This window comes from Vipera ursinii (assembly GCF_947247035.1).
Source record: "Vipera ursinii genome assembly, chromosome: 2".
NCBI classification, from domain to species: Eukaryota; Metazoa; Chordata; class Lepidosauria; order Squamata; family Viperidae; genus Vipera; species Vipera ursinii.
In genome coordinates, this window is record NC_139513.1 from 170,676,734 (window position 1) to 170,690,070 (window position 13,337).

General features: G+C 39.3%; 1 protein-coding gene across 1 annotated transcript in view; it reads left to right on the plus strand.

Moving 5' to 3' along the window:
• The window catches only part of HUWE1 (HECT, UBA and WWE domain containing E3 ubiquitin protein ligase 1), a 101,247-nt gene that overhangs the window by 25,786 nt on the left and 62,124 nt on the right, over positions 1-13,337 (plus strand). The window contains exons 6-19 of the mRNA XM_083356717.1: positions 1,006-1,068; positions 2,334-2,411; positions 3,138-3,185; positions 3,275-3,343; positions 4,245-4,344; positions 6,142-6,242; positions 6,873-7,023; positions 7,109-7,236; positions 9,040-9,180; positions 9,475-9,589; positions 10,639-10,809; positions 10,898-10,999; positions 12,340-12,420; positions 12,612-12,718. Of these exons, the coding sequence (XP_083212843.1) occupies positions 1,006-1,068; positions 2,334-2,411; positions 3,138-3,185; positions 3,275-3,343; positions 4,245-4,344; positions 6,142-6,242; positions 6,873-7,023; positions 7,109-7,236; positions 9,040-9,180; positions 9,475-9,589; positions 10,639-10,809; positions 10,898-10,999; positions 12,340-12,420; positions 12,612-12,718 (1,455 nt within the window). The remainder of the gene's footprint in view (positions 1-1,005; positions 1,069-2,333; positions 2,412-3,137; positions 3,186-3,274; positions 3,344-4,244; positions 4,345-6,141; positions 6,243-6,872; positions 7,024-7,108; positions 7,237-9,039; positions 9,181-9,474; positions 9,590-10,638; positions 10,810-10,897; positions 11,000-12,339; positions 12,421-12,611; positions 12,719-13,337) is intronic.

The following is a 13,337-nucleotide window of genomic DNA, read 5'->3' on the forward strand; positions in this document are numbered from 1 at the left end:
GTATACTATCATTTTTTTCATGTAATTATGTGCCTCAAGATGATTGGAATGGCATATCATTTATTTTTCTTAGTACTTAATTAACTATGGCTACAATATCAGTGACTTGCATATGTATTTCAATTGGGCAATGAAAGTGCATAGATTGCCTTTCTAAAGGCAGAGGCCTTGGCTTGACGGACTGAGTTCACGCATATCAGAAAATAGTGACATGATCTATCCTGCCTTTATGAATTCTGCCAATTGATGCTTTCTCTGCAAGCAATGCATACATATATGTGTGAACCCTGTCAGTTAATTTTGCATTTGGGTTCACATAGTGAAAAAGCTTTTTTTTAAAAAAAACAATAGGATGCTGAACTGCCCATAACAAGTGAGTTCATATGTCACACTCAACAAAAAGCAAAATCACACTATGCTTTACTGTGATGTATGAACTATACCCAGTCTTCACCATACTTCTAGTACCTCTGAGGGCAAATGAGCATAGATACCTTTGATTGTAGTTTGTATACAGAGCTTTCATGTTCCTGTTTCTTTATAGAAAAAAGATAAATATTACTGAAGAGAAATGTGGTTTGTCTAAAATGGCTTCCCTGAGATTCTGTTGTATGTGAAAAATTTTTTTGCATAGTCTCTGTATTCTCGGACAATTCCGCATTTGGTAGTAGTTAATGTTCTTTTGTGCTTGACCATGTGGAAAGGTATCTTTCCGAATTCTAGTAGTGTCTTGCTTTGGGAGCCAGGATTCATTAGTGTAGGCTTTCTGAGCATTATCCAGAACTTGTCATTTAGTTTTGACAATAAAGCAATATAAAGGAAACATGAGGTTTAGATGAAAATGAGCCATCATGACTTTCTTTTTATATGCAGCAGTAAACAAGAGCAGACCAAAATACTTAACCATGTAATATATTATACATACATTTGAGGGTTTTTTCCTAGAATTACAGTGTACTTTTTGAATTAACTCATTTTTAAGGTTTTCATCCTTTTGTCCTATAGAGTTGGGGTGGCAAGGAGAATGGCTTTGGCCTTGCAGAATGTTGTAGAGATTTGCACATGCTGGTAAGTCTTGCATTTTGACCTTCACCTTGCTATCCTGGCACTACATTCGATAGCTTGATTTGTACTTGCTTTTCCATGTATATGAGTATTTGCTATTGTGGAAAACAGAGCTGGTCTTTCTAATGGACAGAGTCCATCAGAAACATACATACCTACCTACATATACATACATATATACACACATGAAATAAAAGTGAAAAAATGGGATTTATAAGCTGTTTTTCCTTAAGATAATGGATAATGATAAGGGACTTTGTCCCCAGTGTTCACATACTAAAAGTTTGTTTGTTGGTATATGTGATATTCTTTGTTGAGGGTGAGCAGTGCACAGTATCAGAGGTTTGGGCATTTTGAATTATCCTTGAATGAAAAATTTGGGGTGTTCTTCATGTGTGTAGCTCTTTTAATTCCTTGAATCGGTAGAAACGTCATCTTTGCAATCTGAGGATTCTGGAAATTGCTGGAGTTGCTTTTCTAATGAGGAGAATAGTGTTATGTTTTGAAATGGCTGTTCTTTGAGGTGAAGCATGTTGTTGTAGACAAAATCAGTGGGTATTTTTTATGGATGAGAATCAGTCATTTGCAGTAGTATGTTTAGTCTAGTGTTCCTTAGAGAACTTACATCTTCCAGGAGCAGCACAAATGGTACAGCTACTATTGTATCAAAACAGAAATGATTGTTTTACGTCTCCAAAATAGAAAGCAATTCATTTTTAAAGAGCATTCTAATTTGCTGTTGTAGTGATAACTGAGAATAGAAGTGGATGCTCCGAGGAACTTTTTTTTTTCCTGAGAGGCTTTTAACCATGACATTAGATGATATTTTTTGAAACCCTTTTTTAAAACTGGTTCAAAAATTATTTTAGGGCTTAGGAGTTTCAGGGCTCCATAGCCTTGGGCATATTGTTCTTCATATTGTTGAGGACTGCTGAAAGTCATTATTTCTTTTTGGTATTATTTCTTTTATGTATGATGTTTGAGATATCAGCAGGGGTCCCTCTGCATCACCATGTCTTCATACCTAATCTTAACTTCTTACATCTTAATCCTCTTCCTCCTCCCACTTGCACATAAATATAAGGAGAATTAGTGGGTGGTGATATCAACCTGTTGGCAAGTGCATCAGTTCAGTCTCAGGGTGCACTGTCCTTTGAACCAGCAGATTTTGCTTGCCTTCCCCCAGTCCAGAGAGAGGTGGATATGATTTTTGGAAAGGGTGTTTGCCAACTGGTTTATTCTGATTCCATACTGTGATCTGTACACAGAAATACCCTCCCAGTGCAACTACACTACACTTTGAATTCTATGCAGAGCCAGGGGCCGAAGTCAAAGTGGACAAAAGGGTGAGTCTCCTACAGACTTGTTCTTGAAAGGTTTTCTGGGAAATGGGAGGGAGCAAGATTCGGCAAACAAATCCACTTACCTTATAAAAAAAGGACTATAATCAATCTGTAAGAGAAATGGGAAAACTTTCATGCCACCAAGTGAACACTAAGATGGAGGAAGTTAGTTTAGGTATGAGAAGGTATGTTGATTTTTAGTCTTGAGGATAACAACAACAGTAGGGTTTCAGCGATGTTGCAACATTGCTTATTTGTCCTCTTACTTGGGAAGAGTTTGCTTTACTGTGCTGTTTTTATTTTTTTAAATTACATAGCCCTGCGAGTATATTTCCATAGTATCGCCAGTTGTGAAAATATGGATAAAAACTGAATAGCTGATAGTTTTTGATAGCAGCCCAAATTACTGGAGTACTTCAATGCAGAAATTCAGATCTTTCATTTCCCAGGCAGTCCCTTTGTATATCTGTAAAGAAACTTATCCCTTAATACCCTTTCCTGAAAATTTCCCTCCTAGGTATGGATTTATGAGGCAGCATTTTTTTCTCAAATAGCGCTGGCCAGCATAGCAATCCATATTGAAATACGTCTGAATACCACACAAATGCCAGGTCTGACTGTTAACCAAAGCCTCACCTCTTGTGGTGATTTCTTAAAAAGTTCAGGACCACAGTTGCTAATCTGCCGTGTCTTCTAACAAACTGACTTCCAGCATCCTTTTGTTTTCAGACTACCAGCAACACACTACATTATATCCACATAGAACAACTTGATAAGGTAAATTAGCTTTCTGTATTAAAGTAGGCTTTAAACTGTTCCATTTTTGTATTGATGGCTTCTAAGTTGCTGCTGCTTTTTCAATTCAGATTTCAGAAAGTCCCTCTGAAATTATGGAATCCCTCACCAAAATGTACAGTATCCCAAAGGATAAACAGGTACACTCAATAATCTTTCCGAGGTGATAAGCTGAATTCATTGCAGATATAGAAGAAGCAGCTAAAAGTGCCAGGGAGCCTTGAGAACTGGAGAATCCCGAATCCCCTTGTATATCTTGGTGTGGTGGGGCGCTTTATGAATTGCAAATTCTGCATTAATTTTCCATTTCTTGTTGCCCATCCTGGCCTGTGAATGAATGATCCTGCATCCGATCGTCTGTGTGTGTGTGTGTGTGTGTGTGTGTGAGAGAGAGAGAGAGAGAGAGAGAGAGAGAGAGAGAGAGAGAGAGAGAGAGAGAGAGAGAGAGAGAGAGAGAAACTATATGAGATAGATATATTCTTAGTCTTGGATTTCTTCTATGTCAAAGTATTCTACAAAGAACAGTGAGCTCATAATTAAATAGTATTTGTTTAGTACCTGCAGTATTGGTTATTGGGGAATATCAGGAAACAGTAAGAGATCATTCTTTCTCATTGCAGTGATGTAAATTGAAACCTTGAGTATTCAGGAGGAAGGAATCCCTATTGGGCGTCTTTTAAATCTGAGTTTGTTATTTGCATCTATTTTTGCTAATATTGTAAATTTGTGGAAATAAACATAGACATCAACATATAAATTATTGAAAATAATGAGAATGTTATCCAAATCTGAACAAAATTTGGATAAAATGTACATTTGCCATTGTTTGGGGAGAGGGCAGATACCTGTATGAAAGCAGTTTTGACCATTGCGTTCTAAGTCTGGTAAATGGAGGTTTGCTAAATTGAAATTTTACTGCACGGCATTTCTTTTTTCATACTTTGTTGACATATATAGTTCAGATGGTAGGTCTTGATGGTATGTGGTATATTTAATTATGTTTGGTGCTTATAAAATCATTGCAATTTAATTTTGTTGTAGATGCTGCTGTTTACACACATTCGCTTGGCCCACGGCTTTTCCAATCATAAAAAGCGGTTGCAAGCTGTCCAAGCCAGACTGCATGCCATTTCTATATTAGGTGAGGATGTTAGCGGGTGGGGGTTTTTTTTTTACTCTTGAGTAATGCCAGGATTGAGAACGTGAGTTTATGCCAAGAGAATGGGGGGTACCTTTAAAATAGTCCTTTTCCGCTTTTATGGAATGGTTCAACTTGAGAATCTTAATTCAGATTCTGCTGTTTTAGAAACTTACCTTGATATAACAATTGAAAAAGAACAACCCAAAGAAATACCTGAACACATCTGGCAAAATTTGAAGCAGACATTCTTTGACCCAAATGAGAAGTTCCCAAGTACAAGTTGTTCTCGACTTGCAACAGTTTGTTTAGTAACCTGTCAAAATTACAAAAGCACATGACATATGACCATTTCCCACATTTATGACCGTTGCAGCATCCCATGGTCACGTAATAAAAATCTGGGTGCTTGGCAACTGGCTCATAGATATGACGGTTGCAGTGTGCCAGGGTCATCTGATCACTTTTTGCAACCCTATAACAAACAAAGTCAATGGGGAAATCAGATTCACTTAACCATATTATTAACGACTGCAGTGAATCACTTGATAACTGGCAAAAAACTCTTTAAGTAGTTTAAAGTCGTGGAGTGTCGTATTCTCACTTGAAACAGGTAATCTATGATTTACAACTGTTTGTTTAATGATCGTTCAAAGTTATATTGTCACTGAAAAAAGTGACCTGCAAGCAGCACTCACACGAGCATTGTGGTATCTCCCCACAGCGACATGATCAGAATTTGGACACTTGGCAACCAGCATGTATTTGTGATTATTGCAGCATCCTGTGGTCATGTGATCACCATTTTTAACCTTCCCAGTTGTTTGTTTGACAAGTAGAGTCAATGAGGGAAGCTAGATTTGCTTAACAACTGCCTGATCCACTTAACAATTGCAGTGATTCACTTAACAGCTGTGCAAAAAAAAATGTTTTTTTTAATCCGGCATGACTCACTTAATAATCACTTTGCTTAGAAAGGGAAATTCTGGTCCCAATTGTGCTTGTAAATTGAGAACTACCTAGTATTACTTTCCATTGTTAAGGCACATATGTATGACATATGTCTCTTAATAGTAATAATATTTAGCAGGTGTACCTGTTATATGTCCTAATAATAACAGGACATAAGGATATAAATCCTTGTCTAAGACAGACATGTCAAAGACGTGATGCGTCTGGCCCATGGACCGGCAGCTTGACACCCCTGATCTAAAGAGGAGTAGTAATTTAAGAACCCAAGGCTACTAATCTGTTTTTGCAAGAGAGCGTGATAAGATGTTCTCCCAGCCCAAGATTAGTGAAATAATACAATATGTTTTACTGCAACTGGGTTCATGTTTTTACAAGTCTCTACAGTTTAATGCTAGTTCCAAACACCTGAACTTGCAAAAAATAATTCTTGCCAGTCAAACATCACATGATGCCTAACATTGCCAGTGGCCTCTTGTGGAGACGTTAGGATAACATGGAAGAGAAAATTTGAAAATAAATAAATAAATACAAAGCTTCCATGTTTCAAGGTGAATAATTCTCGCTCTTTGTTTTTATACTAGGATATTAGTTTTAATGGACTTTTAAAATGTTGGTTGTTAAGATGTACTTCATATATAAAACCTATCACACTTTCATCTTTCATTCCTTGCATTCTCTGGAAACAGCTGATATATAGCCCCAAGAGTAGACGTTTATGTTACTAGAAGTAAAAAGTAATTCACTCAGTTGAAGTAATAGTTGGATTTGCTTTTTCTCTCCATCCTTTAACTATTGAAAATTGTTAACGGCCTACCTCTTTTTCCACAGTATACTCAAATGCTTTGCAGGAATCTGCCAACAGCATACTATACAATGGGTTGATAGAAGAGTTAGTGGATGTACTGCAAATTACAGATAAACAATTAATGGTAAGTGTATTTATCCAGCTGAGTTTTGGCAAAGAAAAATTGCTGCTCAATTGGTACCAAACTAGACTTAGCGACTATTGATTTTCTTAGATGTTTCCTGCTTTATTTTATTATTTATCATCAGAAACCAAATACACAGATGATTTAAAGCAAATGAAAAGTGCAAGGCAAATAAAAAAGGTAGTTAGGATTTAATTTTTCAAATCTTCTGTACCATGAGAACTAATCCAAAACCCAGTAGCAAGAATATTTATTGGTTAATAGTCCTTTACAGCAATTGCCATTAAACGTAGCAGATCTGGAAGTTAATAGCTGACTGATTTATTTTATAAGAAGATTGTATTCTGCTCTTCCAGTCTAACGAAATGATTAACTCTCAGAGGCATTTTTAAATTATGTTCTGAAGATTGATAAAATGGATACTGGACTGTGATGCTTCTTTGCTGGTTGTTGGTGCATGTTAAAGAGTTTTACCTATCTATTTACTGATCCATCTATCCATCTCCCTCTCTGTGCAAACACCCCCCACCCCCAAATAGTAGGAAGATTTACAAAGATTACTTTGGAATTTATGTTATAGTATAAGGTAACCACAATCTATATACCTATGTCTCATTTTTTCCTGGACAGGATATTAAAGCTGCCTCACTGAGGACATTAACTTCCATTGTGCACTTGGAACGGACTCCAAAACTCAGCAGTATTATTGACTGCACTGGAACGGCTTCCTACCATGGATTTTTACCAGTACTAGTCAGGAACTGTATACAGGCCATGATTGGTCAGTAGCTGTGCATTTTAGAAGCAATTAAGATATTTTGCTAAATTTTGGAATGTGTAATGGTGTTCCCTCTCCCTTTCTTTAGATCCCTCTATGGAGCCATATCCCCACCAGTTTGCCACAGCCCTCTTCTCATTCTTATATCACTTGGCAAGCTATGATGCAGGAGGGGAAGCTCTCGTCTCATGTGGCATGATGGAAGCCTTACTGAAGGTAAACTTTTCTGTTTGTGAAGTTGACTAAGGAAAGTAAATGAAAATTCCACACCACATGCTTTCTGATATGCTGAAGTAAAATAATGTGATGTGTAAGGCGTCGTCGTTCTCTGTATGTACACACATATCCTTCCTCACTAGTTTCCTCCAGTAGACCGAAGACTTATAAATCTTGAACAGCAGTCAAAGGAATTTTTTTCCAAGTTATATAATTTGGGCTGTTTAAAGTCTGGGCCTCTGAGGCAGAGCCGTTAGTTTATGTCAGATACTCTCTCACATAAAAAGATCCCAAGTCATAAGATCATTTGCGGACCTTTATCTGCCAGAATTTATTAACTATTTTTTTAAAGAATTAACTAGGTAGTATCATCAACTAACCAAATAATATGCCTTTTACTTTCTATTATCAAAGCTTGTGTGATAAAATTCAATAATAAACTCATAGACATAGTTTAAAATGAAGATCACAACTATTTGCTTTACTTAAGAGACTTGTATGCCTGCCATCCTATGTGCTACAATTCTCAGTGGCCCACACCAACAGTGATAAAAACATCAAAAAGACAATGAAAATCAGCAACCCAAAAAAACCCTTCCAGTGCTGTGAGTTCAGACACCTACATACTTGCAACTCCTACTTTTGAAGGAGTATGTAGGAGTTGCAGGTACATAGGTGTCTGAACTCACAGCAGTGAACAACCCTGTTCATTTCCTCGGTATTAACTGGTTCATGCTCTTCCCAATAATGATGATGTTGGAAGGGACCTTGGAGGTCTTCTAGTCCAATCCCTTGCTCAGGCAGGAAACCCTATATACCATTTCAGACGAAACTGATAACTGAACTCAGACAAGCCTCAGGCATTTCCATACAAACTCTAGCTAGAGTCCAGCTCTGAGCAAAGTTGATTTTGTCCAACAGTTGCTGAGAATATTTCTCACAGTAGCTCTGCAAGTGTTCCCCTGGCCCCTCTTTATCCCTAAGGGGCTGGTGTTGTGATTCAGGGTCAGCCTGTGGGTTCGGCAGTTGGGTCGGACGACTCAGAGGAGGAGGAGGGGGGTGTTGAAGAGCTTGCTGATGATGGCCTTGAGGCTCCGCAGAGCCCTCAGCCAGGCCCCTCCCACCTGGCCACGACGGAGACCCAGCTGTGTGAGCCTGACAGCGTGGATGAAGATGACCCACAGCTGGCCCTGTTCAAGGACGCCCGACGCAGGAGGCAGTCAATCAGGAGTAAACAGAGGAAGGCAATGGGGCACCTCGGAAGGAGGCAGAGAGAAGCCACGCCCTGAACTGCATAAAAGCGGAATGCGTGGGAGGGCTGGTTTGCTGAAAGCAACTGCTTGAAAAGCTCCTGTTTCTTGGTTCGTGTCTTGTTCTGTTTGTTTTTGTATTCATAAATTTGGCAGGCTTAATTCCAGCCTCTTGCCTTCTTGTAAAAGGGGTTGTCCCTGCCTTTTCTGCAGGGCCGGTAGCAGGCTGGTACAGAACAGCTGGATCACTGAAACAGGGCTGCTGATCAGCTGTCTGTTGATATAGACTGGAGAAATGGAGTTTTTTCACTGCTCAAAATGGCTCTTACCTTTGTCTGGTCAGGTTCACTCTTTATTTTTTTACCTTTCACATCCCAGGCTCCTCTTGTTTTGACTTGCGTGTCTTAAATGAAACCTCTTTGGTGCATGTTTATCACGTGGAGGATGGTATTTCTTCCAGAGCACTAAATGTTTATTAATATCAAAAACTGATATTATTTAAACAGTCAGTTAGTTTAGAGGTATGTTTTCAAATCCTTTTTTTTCCCCCTAGGTGATCAAGTTCTTGGGGGATGAACAGGACCAGATCACTTTTGTAACCAGAGCAGTCCGTGTTGTGGATTTAATTACAAACCTAGACATGGCAGCCTTCCAGTCTCACAGTGGCCTCTCTATCTTCATCTACCGACTAGAGGTAGGATATTTTTTTTATTTTAATCCCATTTATATCCCGCCCTTCTCCGAAGACTCAGGGCGGCTTACAATTTAAGCACAAACCAATGTGCTTAGCAATAGCAATATTAGAGGTTTGGCCCTTCAATAAGCGTACTTTTCAATTTTTAGTGGTGAGTTAATACTTATTTGTAATGCGACTTACCTTGAAGTCTATCATTACAGGCAAAAAATAAAATATCTTTTTGTTTTGGAGTATAGCAGCTTCTCAGCTTTCACATATTATTGTGTTTGTTTTTTGTTACTCCTTTTCTAGCATGAAGCAGACCTGTGTCGGAGGGAATGTCCTTTTGTAATTAAACCAAAGATCCAGAGACCTGCTGTTTCCACTGTTACACAGGAGGGTGAAGAGATGGAGACAGATGTAGAAGGCAAATGATACTCCTAATTATACTTATCTCTTTTTATTAATGTATCCAAGCTGTGTTAAAGGAAATTTTAGTGGATAGCATCCATAAAGCAGTTTTATTTATTTTAACTGTAATTCAGTATATTTCTGTTAGTTGTTTCAACTGATTAAATTTTAAAATGAAATAAGTTTGGAAACCTAGGGACGCGGTGGCTCAGTGGGTTAGGACACTGAGCTTGTCGATCAGAAGGTCGGCAGTTTGGCGGGTCGAATCCCGAGTGCTGCGTAACAGGCTGAGCGCCTGTTACTCATCCCAGCTTCTGCCAACCTAGCAGTTCGAAAGCACGTAAAAATGCAAGTAGAAAAATAGGGACCACTACGGTGGGAAGGTAACAGCGTTCCGTGCGCCTTTGGCGTCTAGTCATGCCGGCCACATGACCACGGAGACGTCCTCGGACAAACGCTGGCTCTTCGGCTTTGAAACGGAGATGAGCACCGGCCCCTAGAGTGGGAAACGACTAGCATGCATGTGCGGGGGAACCTTTACATTTACCTTTACCTTTAAGTTTGGAAACAAATATACAGTTCCATTATGCCCTCTTTAAAGTTGCATTTTGAAATGAAACAAATCCACCTGAATTGTAAAGTAGAAGATAAACTTCACACCTGTTTTTCATATGGAGTTGTTGTTTAAATGTGACAAAAGTGAGAAATCATAACATCCTTGGCAAATAATTATATATTTAATTGATTTTAAAGAGAATCAGTTTAGCTTTCATCCTGGCTCTGTCATTTTTTTTGGAGCTGACTACTGTATTGAAAGGTCATGTGCAGTCCTTGGTCTGAAAATGGTTATATATGGGTGTCTGAGATGGACTGATACCTCAACAAGCAGGGTAGAGCTAACTGTTCTGCCTCCTCAAAACCTCTTTTTAAAATTCAGACTGTCCTTTTAATGGGTGTTGACTAGAACATTTTTTGTTTGTTTGTACATAGTTTCTTGATGTCAGATTGTATCATAAGATTTTTTGTTTGTTTGTTTCAAACTGGCTCAACTTTTTATATCCTCAGTTTCTGATGTAGCCATGGAAAGTAGCCCTGGGCCTTCCACCTCTGGTGAGAACCGGCAAGAAGTTGTGGTTGAAACACGAGCTTCAAATGCCACCACTCCCAGTAGTAGCAGCAGCAGCAACAACTGCAGCAGCAGCAGCAACACAAACACCGTAATTTCACCCCGAAGTGGTGTGTAATGATTCTTACGGAAAATTGCTTTGTGTTCAGATTATTTGTTATTTGCTGATTTCATTTCTGGTTGTTCTCCCTATTTCAGGAGTCCAGTGTATCCCTCAGCGAGCAGCACTTCTAAAGTCTATGTTGAATTTCCTAAAAAAGGCCATCCAAGACCCAGCTTTCTCAGATGGAATACGTCATGGTGAGATTTCCTAATACTGTCTTTCCTTTGAGTTCTTTGACGGGATGCTCTTCTCTCACTGTTGCATGTAAATACTGCTAGCTTACCTTAATAAAATCTGGAACAGCAGGTGGGGGTTGTGGCCATGAGACCTTATTCCAGCTAAGATTTGTGCACCGATTGGATCATTATCCAGAACAGGCATGTTCATTCATACTTTTGCTCTTACTTTACTTCTTTATAATTGAGCATTTCCAGAATTCTGTGGTTGGGCTGGGTGAGCAGAACCTACAACAGGCAGTCTCAAAGTTAGCCATTCTTAGCCGCATAGAGCTTTATAGGTGATGATCAGTACCTTGAATTGCACTCATAAACTTAACTGGTAGCCAATGCAATTCCCCCAGCAATAGTGTTCCAAAGCATAGTGAGATAAACTGCTATAGGCCACTGTCATTTGCAAAACTAAAGTGTCTGGATGGTCTTCAAGTGCAGCCCCACATTTTCTATAGATGCTTCCCTTCTCTAGAGCAGTTTGCCCACCCACCCACCCCACCCCCATACCACTAGACCAGACATGTCAAACACAAGGCCTGGGGGCCGGATCCGGACCGCAAAGTGGTTTCATGTGGCCCGCAAAGCCATCCTGGAAACAGTGAGGGAACGGCCCCCACTGCCTTGGCCCTGGCCCAGAGACCCTCAGATTTGTCCCACTCCTGCCCAGGCCCCCATAGGCACCCTTGAAGCCAGCGATGTAGAGCTGGCCACGCCCACCCAGTAGGCCATACACAGTCTAGGCATGCCCACCCAGTAGGCCACGCCCACCCTGGCCATACCCACCCGGCCCCTTGAGGGCAACCGCAATGCTGATGCGGCCCTCAATGAAATGTGAGTTTGACACCCCTGCACTAGACAAAGGAAGCCTCCAGTCATGGTCATTGGAAGCATTCCCTTTTGGGAGAGGGGAATGTTTCCATCCATTGATTACAGTTTGGCTCCATAGTTTGAGAACATGAATTTTTGAGTTTTCTAGTATCGGTTTTGAAGCTTTTATCATGGAAAGCTCTAGAAGTGATCAATTCTTAAAGCTAAAGAACTTGCTGGATGATATTCCATATAATTGGGGAGAAAGTTTCGTTGCTAAATTTTTTTACTAACTTTTATGACTAGCAAAATGCATAATTGTTTCTCACTTTTAATGATAGAATAAAGCATACATAAAATGTTTTGCTCTAAAGTTTTAGGTCATAAAAGTGTACTTTTCTGGTGCAGAATTTTGAATGAAGTGTATACAATTCTGAGTGTATGTGGTGTATGTGGTTTCTAAACTGTATGGCTGGCCTGTTATTTTCCTCTTCTTGCAGTGATGGATGGCTCTTTGCCTACCTCTCTGAAACATATTATCAGCAATGCAGAATATTATGGACCCTCACTCTTTTTACTCGGTAGGTACAATTTACATTTAATAAAGAATTTGTGTCCTGCATGTTTCATCAGTCTACATTTCTCTTGATTTCTCTCCTTGGGCTGTGCTAAATTAAGACGATGCCTTACAGCCTGGCTGCCAAGATTCCCTTTCTGCTTAGAAAGTCTGAACTGTGAATGACTTGCATCGTTCTGTGCTCTTTCTTGACAGCCACTGAGGTAGTAACAGTCTTTGTATTCCAAGAGCCTTCGCTGCTGTCCTCCCTACAGGACAATGGCCTAACAGACGTCATGCTGCATGCTCTCCTTATTAAAGATGTAAGTGTCTTTTGGATTATATCTGGTTTTCTGTAAAAAAAAAAGACTTCAACTGCTTTCTTTTATATTTGAAATGTTGGAAAATTCTAAGAAATATTGGAATAACACTTATTTCTGGAACTTCAAAAGAGCTCAGTGAACATGGATAATAGGATGTTATATAATTGGATGGTACTATTGTACTAGCATTTAGAAGGCACTCTGGTTATACATATTATGGTTAAGCTCGTATTTGCAAATACATCATTTCCTTTGTTCTCAAACTGAAGAAGAAAGATGAGGGGGGAAAAACAATCTGGATAATTTCCCATTTTACCTCACTCAGTGTTGGGAAGCATCCGGCAGAGGGGAGGCCTAAGCATGGAATTTGCCTCTAGTCCTTGTGCAGCTCAAAGAGATCCAGAATTGACTTTCATGAAGCTCTATAGAACCTTATCTGTCTGTTCCCAGGCTAACATTGGCAGTTTGGGGAGATTCCTGTATAATAGGCAGACTATAATAAAGTACACTTTCTTACACTTTATTGAACTCTACATATATGGGTTTGGTGCCTGGCATTTAGCTTCTTCATTCTTACCCTTTCCAATTTCCATTCTTGAATCTGTATTTGTACTTAAGT